The sequence below is a fragment of the Bombina bombina genome, chromosome 6 (assembly GCF_027579735.1).
Source record: "Bombina bombina isolate aBomBom1 chromosome 6, aBomBom1.pri, whole genome shotgun sequence".
NCBI classification, from domain to species: domain Eukaryota; kingdom Metazoa; phylum Chordata; class Amphibia; order Anura; family Bombinatoridae; genus Bombina; species Bombina bombina.
The window spans coordinates 119,832,963-119,846,823 of NC_069504.1; the positions used below are offsets into that span (position 1 = coordinate 119,832,963).

A 13,861-nucleotide genomic window follows, 5' to 3' on the forward strand; every position below is an offset into this window, starting at 1 on the left:
ATAGCAGGCATGGGAAAAAGCCTTTTACTTCTTTCCCAAATGTATCTAAGATCCCCTGCTTCTTCTTCTTTTTCTATACTTGGGGCCAGTTTACTTCGTAAATTCTTCGTCTTTCGATATACGAATTTTGGTTTTGATGGCAGTTTATCGCCTATTATGTCATCTTCTTGCAATAGTGGCCAGTGCTTTTGGAATATTCGCTCAATTATATCTTTGTTTTCACTATATTCTGTGATCATCACCACATTAAGGCGGTCATCTTCTGTTATAGATGTTTTTTCTTTGTACTTTAGAAGTTCCTTTCTTTCTATGTTTGCAACTTCTTGGATATTCTGATCTAATGCGTCTTGGTCGTACCCTCTCTCTAGAAATTTATTCTTAATGATTTCTGCCTGTTCTCCCCACTTTTCCTCTGTCGAGCAATTCTTCTTAATCCTTAATAACTGTCCTTTTGGGATGTTACTCTTCCAGCTTCTGTGGTGGCAGCTAGTACTATGTATATAATTATTGCTGTCGACACTTTTAAAATGTGTGGATGTTTCGATCTTGCCATTTCTGACTGCAATATTCAAATCCAGAAAAATCAGCTCCTTGGTACTGCAAGTATAGGTAAACTTCAAGTTGTTCGTACTTTTATTCATGACCTCGATAGTGTAGTCCAAGTCCTCCTGAGTGCCTTTCCAGACGATGATGATGTCATCTATATAACGGCGATAGAGGACCAGGTCCGCGCCTGCTGGGCACGACTCCCAGAAGATGTTTTCCCACTTGCCCATATATAAGTTAGCATAGCTAGGCGCGAACCTGGTCCCCATTGCTGTGCCGCAAATTTGTTGGTAATAATTTCCATCGTCATGGAAATAATTGTGGGTCAATATATACTGAATACCATCTAAGATGAAGTCTTTTTGGTCCTCTGGGACTTCTGGGTCTTTATCTAGGAAGTATTTGACTGCCTCCAGACCATCTTCATGGGGGATACACGTATATAGTGACATCACATCACAGGTCGCAAAGATGTAGCCCTTCTCCCATGGGATCTCCTCAAGGAGGTTTAATATTTGCGTGGAGTCTTTGAGATATGACGGTAGCTGTTTTACATATCTTTGAAGGTTAAGATCAATGTATTCCGAGAGGTTACTACTCAAAGAACCGATACCCGAAATTATCGGTCTTCCTGGTGGTTTCTGTAATGTTTTGTGAATCTTCGGTAGATGATATATTACCGGAGTGATGGGATGGTTTATATTGATGTAGTCATATTCTTTCTTGCTTAATATTCCTTGTTCTTTAGCCTGATCCAGAATCTGCAGTAGTTCCTTCTTATATACACCTAGCGGATTTGAGGGTAGTTTTCGATATGTCTCTTGGTCTCCCAAGATCCTAGCATTTTCCAGTTTGTAGTCAGCTCGGTCCATAATGACAATTCCACCACCCTTGTCCGCTGGTTTAATGGTCAGATTGTGGTTGTCTTCTAGTGTCTTGATCGTCTTGATCTGTTGGTTTGTGAGGTTTCTTGTTCTCAACTTTAATTTTTTAGATTGTAGCTCCTTAATTTCTTTGCAGACTATTGTCTCAAATGCCTCAAATGAGGCCCCCTTGCTATTTATGGGGAAAAAAGATGACTTTGGTCTCAGGCATGTGTGTCTGTAACTGTCATTTTGTTCGTATGGGCTCCCCATTGTTCTTTCTGTTGTTGACTTAGCAAAGAATCTTTTTAATGTGAGTTTTCGGATGAATTCTTTTGTGTTAATGAAGGTCTGGAATTTATCCAAACTTCTCGTCGGTGCAAAGGAGAGACCGAACCTGAGAATGGTGTTTTCTTCTTCAGTTAGGGTGTGCGAGCTTAAATTGAATATCCCCTCGGTATTTCCCGTGGTGTTTATTCCATTCTTCTCGCTCCCTTTCTTATTTAATTTCGCCCCTCCTCGCCTTCCTCTGTGTGTCTTCTTCTTGTCGAAGTTGTTGGGTTGTCTTGTTCTGTTTCTCTCTGTGGTCTTGGGGCTCTCTCTCTCTCTCTGCTGTATGTATGGTTCAATCCTAAAAAAGATTGATCTGTCATGATGCCTGACGCGGATCTTTGGGGTTCTTTCTGTGGTTCCATTTTTTTGGGTCGTTGTTGGATTTTCCATTCTTCCCTTGTATGCCCCTCATCTTTTCTATGAGTACTTGGTCCTTCATTCTTAGTTGGCGTTCTGTACATATTGTTCCTTCTGTGGTATGTATCATCTCTGTTGTTATTTTCCTCACGATGATAAAATTCCCTCTCGTTTTGATAGCTGTATCCATTATCATTACGTCTGTAGTGATTCATTCTCCCCTCGTAATGTTGTTGTTTTGGTGAATATTGATATTGGTAATCTCCCCTATTGTGTCTTTTATCCTGGTTATAGTCCCATCTATTGTACCAGTTTTCCCTCCTTCTTCTGGGTGTATATTCTTCCCTCCCTCTGTATTCTCTTTCTTTATTATGTTCCCACCGGTTCCCATTATTTTGTCCTCTATTATTATAGTAGGGTCTCGGTCTGTTGTTGCCAAATGGCGTTTGAATATAGTGATGGGGTCTTGTATAATTTCTCCTATAGGATCTATTCAAGTCTTCATGTTTTGGTCTATATTGTCTAGTCATCTGTCTCCTTGAGTCATAATCATATCCCATATCCTGTTGATAATCGCCCCTTAATTTAGTGTGTGTAGTTATGTCTTCCTTTTCCCCTTCCAATTGCGTATCTATGTTTTCTTCTGTCGTGGTGTTAGTGTGTTCATCATTTTTTATCTCTTTGTTTTCTAATTCTCTTAGCAATTTTTTGGTTTTTTTCTGTATGACGTCATCTCTGATCTTTCTTATCTTTTTAAATAGGTTATCTTTCCTTTCTATAATGTCTGCGGAATCCTGTCCAGAGTGTTCTAAATTAATTAAAATTTCTTCATTTTCTTTAATTTTTAGATCCATGTGTAATGCCAATGATTCTCTATACTCTATAATAAGTCTGATCAACTGTCTAGACGTATTTATTAAGACAAGTCTCCATTTCTCGGAGATGGGGTCTGATAGAGGGAAAGCACATTCTTTATGTGTCATGAGCCCTTTTGGAATAATTTCCAAATCCAAACATTTTTTCAGAAATGCAATTTCTGCTTTGTATTTTACTTCTGAAATTAGAAGTTTTTCCAATTCCCTAAAAATAGATTGTATGTCTACAGTTTCATCTTCGTCTAGTTCAACACATATCATTTTAGTTTGCTTATTTACATTAAATGATACATCTTGGCGAAGTGAGGCTAGGGACTCCATATCTATATGTTCCAAATAATCCAGAAAAATTGTCAGTATAAATGTCGATGTAGTGGCTGCTAGAATATTACTAGGATCAGTAACTAAGAGTAGGAGGAAGGTATATCCCAGCGCCAACCAAACCTTATATGCCTGAGACAGTGGTACCTAGCTACCACTAGGTGAAGACAGAAATGTGAAAGGTGTACTCAGGCGCCAACAATACTGAGGCTAAGGTTAAAAATGAGGATTTATTACATATAATCATAAAATATACAAATACATATACATATAAAGCTGCATGGATCCACGCTAAAATGGTCTAAAAAATTATTATTATAAAACAATCTAAAAACAATCTAAAAACAATCTATCATAGATGTGAGGAACAGACTGTTAAGTGTGTCCCAATGCGGTACAATTGGTCCCTAAAAGTTACTGAGGGACTAAATTAAACTGGTGGTAGTTACATAGTGGATGTAAGTGACCTTGTGATGAATGTTAAATTGCAACAATTAAAACATAGCAAATCCTGGAGAATGTGGAAATAATAAAATAAAAAATATTGTGACAGTGTGTACGGTGCCCCTAAAAAGGGGGGGTGGGGTGCTGAAAACCTAAAAAGTTCAAAAAATGTTCCAAACAAATTCCAATGTGATTCCAAAAAAATATAAATACAAAACAATTCTGTGCTGTGTCTTAAATGTGTCCTAAATGGTTTACAGAGGTCCTGTTAATGTCCAAAAAATATAAAGTCCAAAAAATTAAAGTAGAAGTCAATTTTCTCTGTGCTTATCCGGTGTGGTATATCATTCAGTGCACACAAAAAAAAATTATAATAAAATATAAAAATCCAACAGAAAAATAGCAAAAATTAGCAAAAGATAGCAATAAATAAAAATAATAATAACAGAAAAAAACCTGCGAAGAGAAGATGAGACACAATGTGTGAAACCTTTTCAGAAATATCCTCCTAATGAAATAGAGCTTACCAGGTCTACGCGTTTCGGCCTCTCTTAGGCCTTTATCAAGACTGAATGGTAAGCTATTGATGTTGGCCTTTTATAGGGCCTTTAGTATTGTGACCGGAAATGGAAGCAGTTAGTGACTTCCGGTTTTCGTTAACAGTTATATTTCACATTAATATTGTTAATGGTCTTATTTTATAAGTTGTGATATCCTCCTGTAAGATATTTATTTACATTACCTCTTGCTTTTTACTTTTTATCTTCACTGTTTGCTTTCAATCCTTAGCCTCTGTGTACCTAATGACGTCACTTCCGGTTTGGGTCCGTGATTTATAATTAAAACAGTTTTAGCTCTTAGTTCCCCTGCTAAGGATTGCCCTCTTATTGATTACCGAAATTATTCTTCTGTTAGAATATTTGGTAAGGGGTATGTGTAATGATCGGATTACGCGAGTTACTGCGTTCCGATTTTCTAAGGATCCCATTGGTCGTGACGTCATTGGTTGGCGGTGTTGGTTGGCGGTACGCGATTCTTAGCCTTCTTCCTTTTGTAAATAGTGAGGGTGTGTCAGGTCCCCTGAACTCTGATTGGGTGTCTATTTGTATACATAGTACTGGATATTCTTTTAACTCCATCGCTGTTTGCAGATGTTACTATTGTTATTGAGGGGGGATATTTATGTTCGCTCAAACAATTTCTATAGTCTGTAAACAATATATAAAGTGTTTGAGAGACCTTATATTTTGGGGGACATTTGAATCGAGATGTTTGACTTAGGTTGCTTTTCAAAAGCATTTTATACTGTTGGAGAATATAAAAGTGTTAATACTTAATGAATCTTATAACATTTGTAGATGCTTTTTGCTTTTCAAATCTTTTTGTGCTATTGAAAATGTGTTAATAACTTATAACAGATAATGGGCATATCATGTTTTGTTTGTTACGTGTAAGAAATGTAATCAGAAACACTGTTAAGGGTGTATAATACATATATACTTATCCCTTACTGTGAGTGGTTTTCCCAAAAATTTCTAATTGTTTTAAATTGTTTTCATACATAGTATAAAATTTCTTATCGACTATAGATTGACAGCGGTTCTGTCATCTTGTCCAATTAGTTGGAGGGGGAGGAGGGGGGAGGGTAATCATTCTAAGTACTAATCATATTCTATTTTAAAAGGCAGTCAGCCAGATCTGGCTTTTAGGTCTGGCGTCTTCATCTTTATCTGGATGAAGTGTAATTTTTGGATGAAGTTAATTTTTAGTCTGGCTCCTTCATCTTATCTAGATAAAGTGTCATGCGATTGTATGAAGATGAACTTACTTCTTTCTTTACTCATAATAGGATGGATATTTTTAATGTCTATATTCGGGCTGTAGGCATATACAATATGGACACTTCTACTACTGATCTTAACATTACTGGGAAGGATGAAACCTTCTATTTTTTATTTATTTATTTATAGATGATCATCATATTCCAGATTGTCTATCTTTGAATTAGGCAGCGTTTAAATTATCTATGTTTGCTTTCTTGTCTCCTTATACATAAAAATAAAATTAAAGGATAAAGATAAAAGGATAAAAATATCGCTGGTGTTGTCTGGAAAGGCTACTAGGAGTATACAGTATGTTTACTTTCACCTCTGGGTAGATTGATTTGGTCCTGTGCTACACCACTGTATTTTGGTGGATATCCCAAATTACTGGGGGCTTGACAGGGAGTTTTAGAGAGAGCTGTGGGGGAGTTAAATTTGGAGGTCAGGTATCTAGCTGTCATAGTGGATACTTGTCAGTAGGACTTTCAAATTTCATTAAATCTAAGAGGGAGACTCCATTTCACCCTTGTTCCAATTTATATCTAGAGGGGAGAGTTTTTTTGAAGATTCTTGGTGAACATAATCAGATCAAATTGTATAAGTGGGAGAGATCTTCCTTATTGTTCAATCCCTTTGGGTGGAGGCAATCCAAATTAAAGATCCATCTTGACTCGGCGGTCAGTAATTTCTTTGTATAGTTTCCTCCTCTCCAGTCTTTCCGGATCTTTTGGATTCCCATAAAGGATAGTTCTTTAATATTACCTTTATGTATGGTTGAAAAATGACTGTACAGCACTGTATCCGTATTTAACTTTTCAATTAGTAGTAAATGTTCACGTATTCTATCTCTTAGAATTCTTGATGTTTGGCCTATATATTGGAGGCCACATGAACATTGTAGCATATAAACGACCCCTGCATCTTGACATCGGATTAATTCATTCACTTTGTGTTCTTCTTTGGTGATGTGACTATGGAATGTGGTGGCTTTCTTTCCACGTTTACATGCTTTGCATAGCAGGCATGGGAAAAAGCCTTTTACTTCTTTCCCAAATGTATCTAAGATCCCCTGCTTCTTCTTCTTTTCTATACTTGGGGCCAGTTTACTTCGTAAATTCTTCGTCTTTCGATATACGAATTTTGGTTTTGATGGCAGTTTATCGCCTATTATGTCATCTTCTTGCAATAGTGGCCAGTGCTTTTGGAATATTCGCTCAATTATATCTTTGTTTTCACTATATTCTGTGATCATCACCACATTAAGGCGGTCATCTTCTGTTATAGATGTTTTTTCTTTGTACTTTAGAAGTTCCTTTCTTTCTATGTTTGCAACTTCTTGGATATTCTGATCTAATGCGTCTTGGTCGTACCCTCTCTCTAGAAATTTATTCTTAATGATTTCTGCCTGTTCTCCCCACTTTTCCTCTGTCGAGCAATTCTTCTTAATCCTTAATAACTGTCCTTTTGGATGTTACTCTTCCAGCTTCTGTGGTGGCAGCTAGTACTATGTATATAATTATTGCTGTCGACACTTTTAAAATGTGTGGATGTTTCGATCTTGCCCATTTCTGACTGCAATATTCAAATCCAGAAAAATCAGCTCCTTGGTACTGCAAGTATAGGTAAACTTCAAGTTGTTCGTACTTTTATTCATGACCTCGATAGTGTAGTCCAAGTCCTCCTGAGTGCCTTTCCAGACGATGATGATGTCATCTATATAACGGCGATAGAGGACCAGGTCCGCGCCTGCTGGGCACGACTCCCCAGAAGATGTTTTCCCACTTGCCCATATATAAGTTAGCATAGCTAGGCGCGAACCTGGTCCCCATTGCTGTGCCGCAAATTTGTTGGTAATAATTTCCATCGTCATGGAAATAATTGTGGGTCAATATATACTGAATACCATCTAAGATGAAGTCTTTTTGGTCCTCTGGGACTTCTGGGTCTTTATCTAGGAAGTATTTGACTGCCTCCAGACCATCTTCATGGGGGATACACGTATATAGTGACATCACATCACAGGTCGCAAAGATGTAGCCCTTCTCCCATGGGATCTCCTCAAGGAGGTTTAATATTTGCGTGGAGTCTTTGAGATATGACGGTAGCTGTTTTACATATCTTTGAAGGTTAAGATCAATGTATTCCGAGAGGTTACTACTCAAAGAACCGATACCCGAAATTATCGGTCTTCCTGGTGGTTTCTGTAATGTTTTGTGAATCTTCGGTAGATGATATATTACCGGAGTGATGGGATGGTTTATATTGATGTAGTCATATTCTTTCTTGCTTAATATTCCTTGTTCTTTAGCCTGATCCAGAATCTGCAGTAGTTCCTTCTTATATACACCTAGCGGATTTGAGGGTAGTTTTCGATATGTCTCTTGGTCTCCCAAGATCCTAGCATTTTCCAGTTTGTAGTCAGCTCGGTCCATAATGACAATTCCACCACCCTTGTCCGCTGGTTTAATGGTCAGATTGTGGTTGTCTTCTAGTGTCTTGATCGTCTTGATCTGTTGGTTTGTGAGGTTTCTTGTTCTCAACTTTAATTTTTTAGATTGTAGCTCCTTAATTTCTTTGCAGACTATTGTCTCAAATGCCTCAATTGAGGCCCCCTTGCTATTTATGGGGAAAAAAGATGACTTTGGTCTCAGGCATGTGTGTCTGTAACTGTCATTTTGTTCGTATGGGCTCCCCATTGTTCTTTCTGTTGTTGACTTAGCAAAGAATCTTTTTAATGTGAGTTTTCGGATGAATTCTTTTGTGTTAATGAAGGTCTGGAATTTATCCAAACTTCTCGTCGGTGCAAAGGAGAGACCGAACCTGAGAATGGTGTTTTCTTCTTCAGTTAGGGTGTGCGAGCTTAAATTGAATATCCCCTCGGTATTTCCCGTGGTGTTTATTCCATTCTTCTCGCTCCCTTTCTTATTTAATTTCGCCCCTCCTCGCCTTCCTCTGTGTGTCTTCTTCTTGTCGAAGTTGTTGGGTTGTCTTGTTCTGTTTCTCTCTGTGGTCTTGGGGCTCTCTCTCTCTCTCTGCTGTATGTATGGTTCAATCCTAAAAAAGATTGATCTGTCATGATGCCTGACGCGGATCTTTGGGGTTCTTTCTGTGGTTCCATTTTTTTGGGTCGTTGTTGGATTTTCCATTCTTCCCTTGTATGCCCCTCATCTTTTCTATGAGTACTTGGTCCTTCATTCTTAGTTGGCGTTCTGTACATATTGTTCCTTCTGTGGTATGTATCATCTCTGTTGTTATTTTCCTCACGATGATAAAATTCCCTCTCGTTTTGATAGCTGTATCCATTATCATTACGTCTGTAGTGATTCATTCTCCCCTCGTAATGTTGTTGTTTTGGTGAATATTGATATTGGTAATCTCCCCTATTGTGTCTTTTATCCTGGTTATATCCTCACATCTATGATAGATTGTTTTTAGATTGTTTTTAGATTGTTTTATAATAATAATTTTTTAGACCATTTTAGCGTGGATCCATGCAGCTTTATATGTATATGTATTTGTATATTTTGTGATTATATGTAATAAATCCTCATTTTTAACCTTAGCCTCAGTATTGTTGGCGCCTGAGTACACCTTTCATATTTCTAGCTACTAGCTTTACCTATGCCAAATCTGAAAAACTCAGTTTTTATGTCAAGAAGACAAAAGTGCAAAAGAAAAAAAGAAAATACATCATGGATAACTAAGAAAGAGAAAATAAGCTTTCATAGGGGTTAAGATTGCTTGTTTAGTCAATAGAAATTGAAGCAAGAATAGAAGATAATAGTTACACAGAATATAGTACGCAGAGATGATATATTGCACAATAATATGATGGCTAATAGAGAGGAGTCACACAGATGGGAAGCCCCTGATTACTTAAAAGCAAATAAATAGCTTGGCATGGAGAAGTAAGAAGATTAACTGCAGAGGCTATCAGATCTCAAACATAATTAAACAAACAATTAAGGGAAACAAGTATAGCTAGTTATTTGACTTTAAGCCACGTGTTTTCTCGTAAGTTACATGGTTCATGCTGTTTGTAGTTGAAGGTTATAAATTGTGTTGTTTTGTCCACACATACAAGATCCCAGATGGCTGATGTTTTGATTGGTTGGAGTAACCAACCCTATAACCGATGGAAGGACATTAATTTAAGCAATAGTGAATTTATCATAATTTTGGTATATATTTTGTAATGGAAAAATCTTGCATTATGGAACATTTGCTTGTCCAATAAAACAGTAGATTGGGTTTCTGTTTATTATTCATTATTATAATAATTATGTAGGTTACAAATAACCTAACAATGATACACATGCCAAAAGTGGTCTTAAAATGTACATTTTACATTTCCTCATAAATGTGGGTAATTACAGCATGCATGACCAATTAACAGTAGATGACTCCAACACCTGCATCTCATGGACTAAGTATATGTCCTCCTATCACTGATACATTACCTCACACATGACCCCACACAAAATGTTCTTATAGGGACTATTACTGCAATCTAATATTAATACCTTTATTTATTTTGTATTGTTACTATTGTTATTTTGGAAATGTGATTTGTAATTCTTTTTTTCTACAACTGCATATTACCTTCTGCAGATTATCCTAATTACCTTATACTGCAGTAATTTGTACACATTTGTAAATGCATGACACAAAGTGTATATGACACATTTCCACTAAGCTAGCTTTCACCTACACCTCCTTATCTTCACTATTGACTATTGCTAATAAATTGCATTTCACTTATAATTTATGTCTGGTATTATACTGTTCAAATTATAATTTTGGGGCACATTTCATCCAGTGTGCTATAATATTTGTTTCCAATACCATTTCAAATAATTATTATTTTGTGAGAACATTATCATTAAATAATCATGCCTGTAATATCAAAGTAAGCTGATACTGTTCATGTATCAATATATATAATATATATATATTTTTTTTTTTAATTACAAAATGATTTACCTTTTCTGCAAGATGGAACAGTCACTTTCAGGAAACTATTAGGGCTGCAGTCTAGATTTGTTGATTCTACTAAACAGTAAGCTTCAGGAGACCAGTTCAGATAGATACCCTGCCTCCAATACATTTTATTGGGGCGTTGGACTCGTTCTGCAAAAACAGTAATAGAAATTATTTTAAATGTGAACACACACACACAAGTTTAATTATTTAAACTACAAACTACTTCTTCATAGCTGTCAATAAATAAGGATTTGTAAAAGTGTGAAAAAGGATGACATTCTTTATAAACAATTATATTGAAAAATGAGGCTCCTAAGATTCAAAATAGTCTTGTTTACACCAAATATGCTAGACCTGGTGGAGAGGAAAACACTTCCATAAGCCTGACAAAAAAAAGTTTTTTGCTTTAACTTCACTTTGGAACTAGTGTTTTAACACTCTCTGAAATATGAATAGACACAAATAAATGTTACCAAACAACTAATTATCTACTGCAAAGCAACACACAGAAACACAACCAACCAATGAATGAACAAAGACAATAACTTACTCTATGGTTAGTCACTACTCAAGGAGTGGCCCTTATTGGCTAGAATCTGCCTTTCACACAGCATAACATTTCTGCAATATGTTAGTCTTGTCACTGAATGTGACACATGGCAACCCTAGATGTATGTGTTGGCCTTCCTTTGGGCCTCATTAGTAAGATGTGGCCATATTTTTCAAAGTACACTGAGCAATTGGCCCATGTCTGGTTGTCATCACCCTTGGGAAGAATAGCCCCAAGGGACATTATTATAATCCACTGGAGTTTTAAGGCATAGCAAATTATCATGAAAGTTGAGTACAGAAAACAAGCCATGTCTGAAGAATAAATGAGGTTGTAGAATTTTACTAAATATAGCTCCATATCTGTATTTCTAAAATCTCACTGCTGCTGTTTTATAGTAGTATCCTTCTTAAAAATGACCAACCTCTTCCTGACAGCATGTAATTAGATACTTCCAGAAGCCGATTTATTAGTCTTGACCAGAATCCCATTGGAAAATATGACATTTCGTATAATCTTATGATAACCTCAGAATTCTCGCAGTGTGGAAGTTCTATCACTGGTTTATGATTAGACAAACTAGAAAAAAAAAGAATTGTCAAACAATGATAAAAATTATTATTTTAAGCTCTAAGCTATTAATTCAGCTTCATCACTAACAATCCAAATTTAAAATGAAAAAATACTAAGGGACATTAAACACTTTGAGATGGTAATATAAAATAATCAATTGTATAAATAAAAATAAATCTGCAATATATTTTCTTTATTTATGGGGTCCCTTTTTCATGTGATTCCACTATGAAATAGTGAGCTTTTCAGTTCCTGTTAGAAGTGGAAGTGCAGAACACTGTTATATTCCACACAGCCATTGGCTGCACACTCTAGTGACCTATTTATAAATGTCCCTAATTGGCCAGAGCAGAGAACGTAACCTAAGTTACAACATGGCAGCTCCCATTGTTTATTAGACACTAAAACTTTACACTTATTTTGTCAATATTTAAACAGCTAATGAATCTTTAAAAACTGCATCTATATGTTTTTCTCAGACTAACCTTTTCTATGACTGCATCATTCTATCTAGCATTTATTTAGTGTTTAATGTCCCTTTAAATAACACTTTTGAACTTAAGTGACCATGAAAGTGGAATATGAACACACAACAGTACTAGAAGGTGCACATGCAAATGGTCTACTGTCATACGCTCAGGAGGTTATATGCCCAGGAGAAGTTTTCACTCAAACAGTGATTACTTTTGAAAGTAGTGTTGCAGAATTAAAGAGATACTAAATAAAAAAAACAATATTTCATCAATTTTTCTTCGTTCTCTTGCTATCTTTATTTGAAAAAGCAGGTATGTAAGCTTAAGAGACGACCCATTTTTGGTTAAGCACCTGGGCAGCACTTGCTGATTGGTGGCTAAATTTAGCCACCAATCAGCAAGCACTATCCAGGTGCTGAACCAAAAATGGTCTAGCTCCTATGCTTACATTCCAGCCTTTTCAAATAAAGATACCAAGAGAACAAAGAAAAAATGATAATAGGAGTAAACTAGAAAGTTGCTTTAAAATTGAATGCACTATCTGAATCATGAAAGAAAAAATGTGGGTTTTAATATCCCTTTAAGTGCATTGCAAAACTACTGCTGAGCATTTCAAATTCAACTTTTATTTCCAGTTAATAAACTTTTGGCTAGATTACGAGTTTTGCGGTAAGAGGGGTGCAGTGTTAACTTGCACGTTATTGTCACCGCTCACTTACCTACAGCGCTGGTATTACAGGTTTTCATAAACCCAGCGTTAAAAGGCAAGAAGTGAGCATAGAGCATTGTGCTCCATACCGCACTCCAATACCAGCGCTGCTTAAGTCAGCGGTGAGCTGGTTGTACTTGCTCGTGCACGATTTCCCCATAGACATCAATGGGGAGAGTCGGCTGCAAAAAAGCAGCGTAAAGCTCCGTAACGCAGCCCCATTGATTCCTATGGGGAAACTAAATTTATGTTTACACCTAACATCCTAACATGAACCCCGAGTCTAAACACCCCTAATCTTACACTTATTAACCCCTAATCTGCCGCCCCCAACATCGCAAACACCTACATTATATGTATTAACCCCTAATCCCCCGTCCCCAATGTCGCCGAAACCTACCTACACTTATTAACCCCTAATCTGCCACCCTCAACATCGCCGCCGCAATAATAAACATATAAACCCCTAAACCGCCGCACTCCCGCATCGCAAACACTAGTTAAATATTATTAACCCCTAATCTGTCGTCCCTAACATCGCCGTCACCTACCTTAATTTATTAACCCCTAATCTGCCGTTCCTAACATTGCAGCAACCTACATTACAGTTATTAACCCCTAATCTGCCGCCCCGAACGTCGCCGCCACTATACTACATTTATTAACCTCTAAACCTAAGTCTAACCCTAACACCCCCTAACTTAAATTAAAATAAATCTATATAAAACCTACTATTAATAACTAAATAATTCCTATTTAAAACTAAATACTTACCTGTAAAATAAAACCTAAGCTACCTACAATATAACTAATAGTTACATTGTAGCTAGCTTAGGTTTTATTTTTATTTTACAGGCAAGTTTGTATTTATTTATTTATTTATTTTTAAAAAAAGGCTTTATTGAAGTAAAGAAAAGTGCATACAATAATAAGCTGCATAGATGTATACAGGAATACAGGAATACTTGTAAAAATTATCTTAACAGCTGCACTTCAACTCAGTGCATAATC

At 36.5% G+C, this 13,861-nt stretch overlaps 1 protein-coding gene across 3 annotated transcripts in view; it reads right to left on the reverse strand.

Annotated features, from left to right (window-relative positions):
* LRRK2 (leucine rich repeat kinase 2) overlaps positions 1-13,861 on the reverse strand; it is a 649,887-nt gene that overhangs the window by 204,930 nt on the left and 431,096 nt on the right. For all 3 annotated transcript variants that reach the window (XM_053716587.1, XM_053716586.1, XM_053716588.1), the window contains 2 exons: positions 11,520-11,674; positions 10,546-10,692 (listed from right to left, as the gene is read on the reverse strand). In XM_053716587.1, the coding sequence (XP_053572562.1) occupies positions 10,546-10,692; positions 11,520-11,674 (302 nt within the window). The remainder of the gene's footprint in view (positions 1-10,545; positions 10,693-11,519; positions 11,675-13,861) is intronic.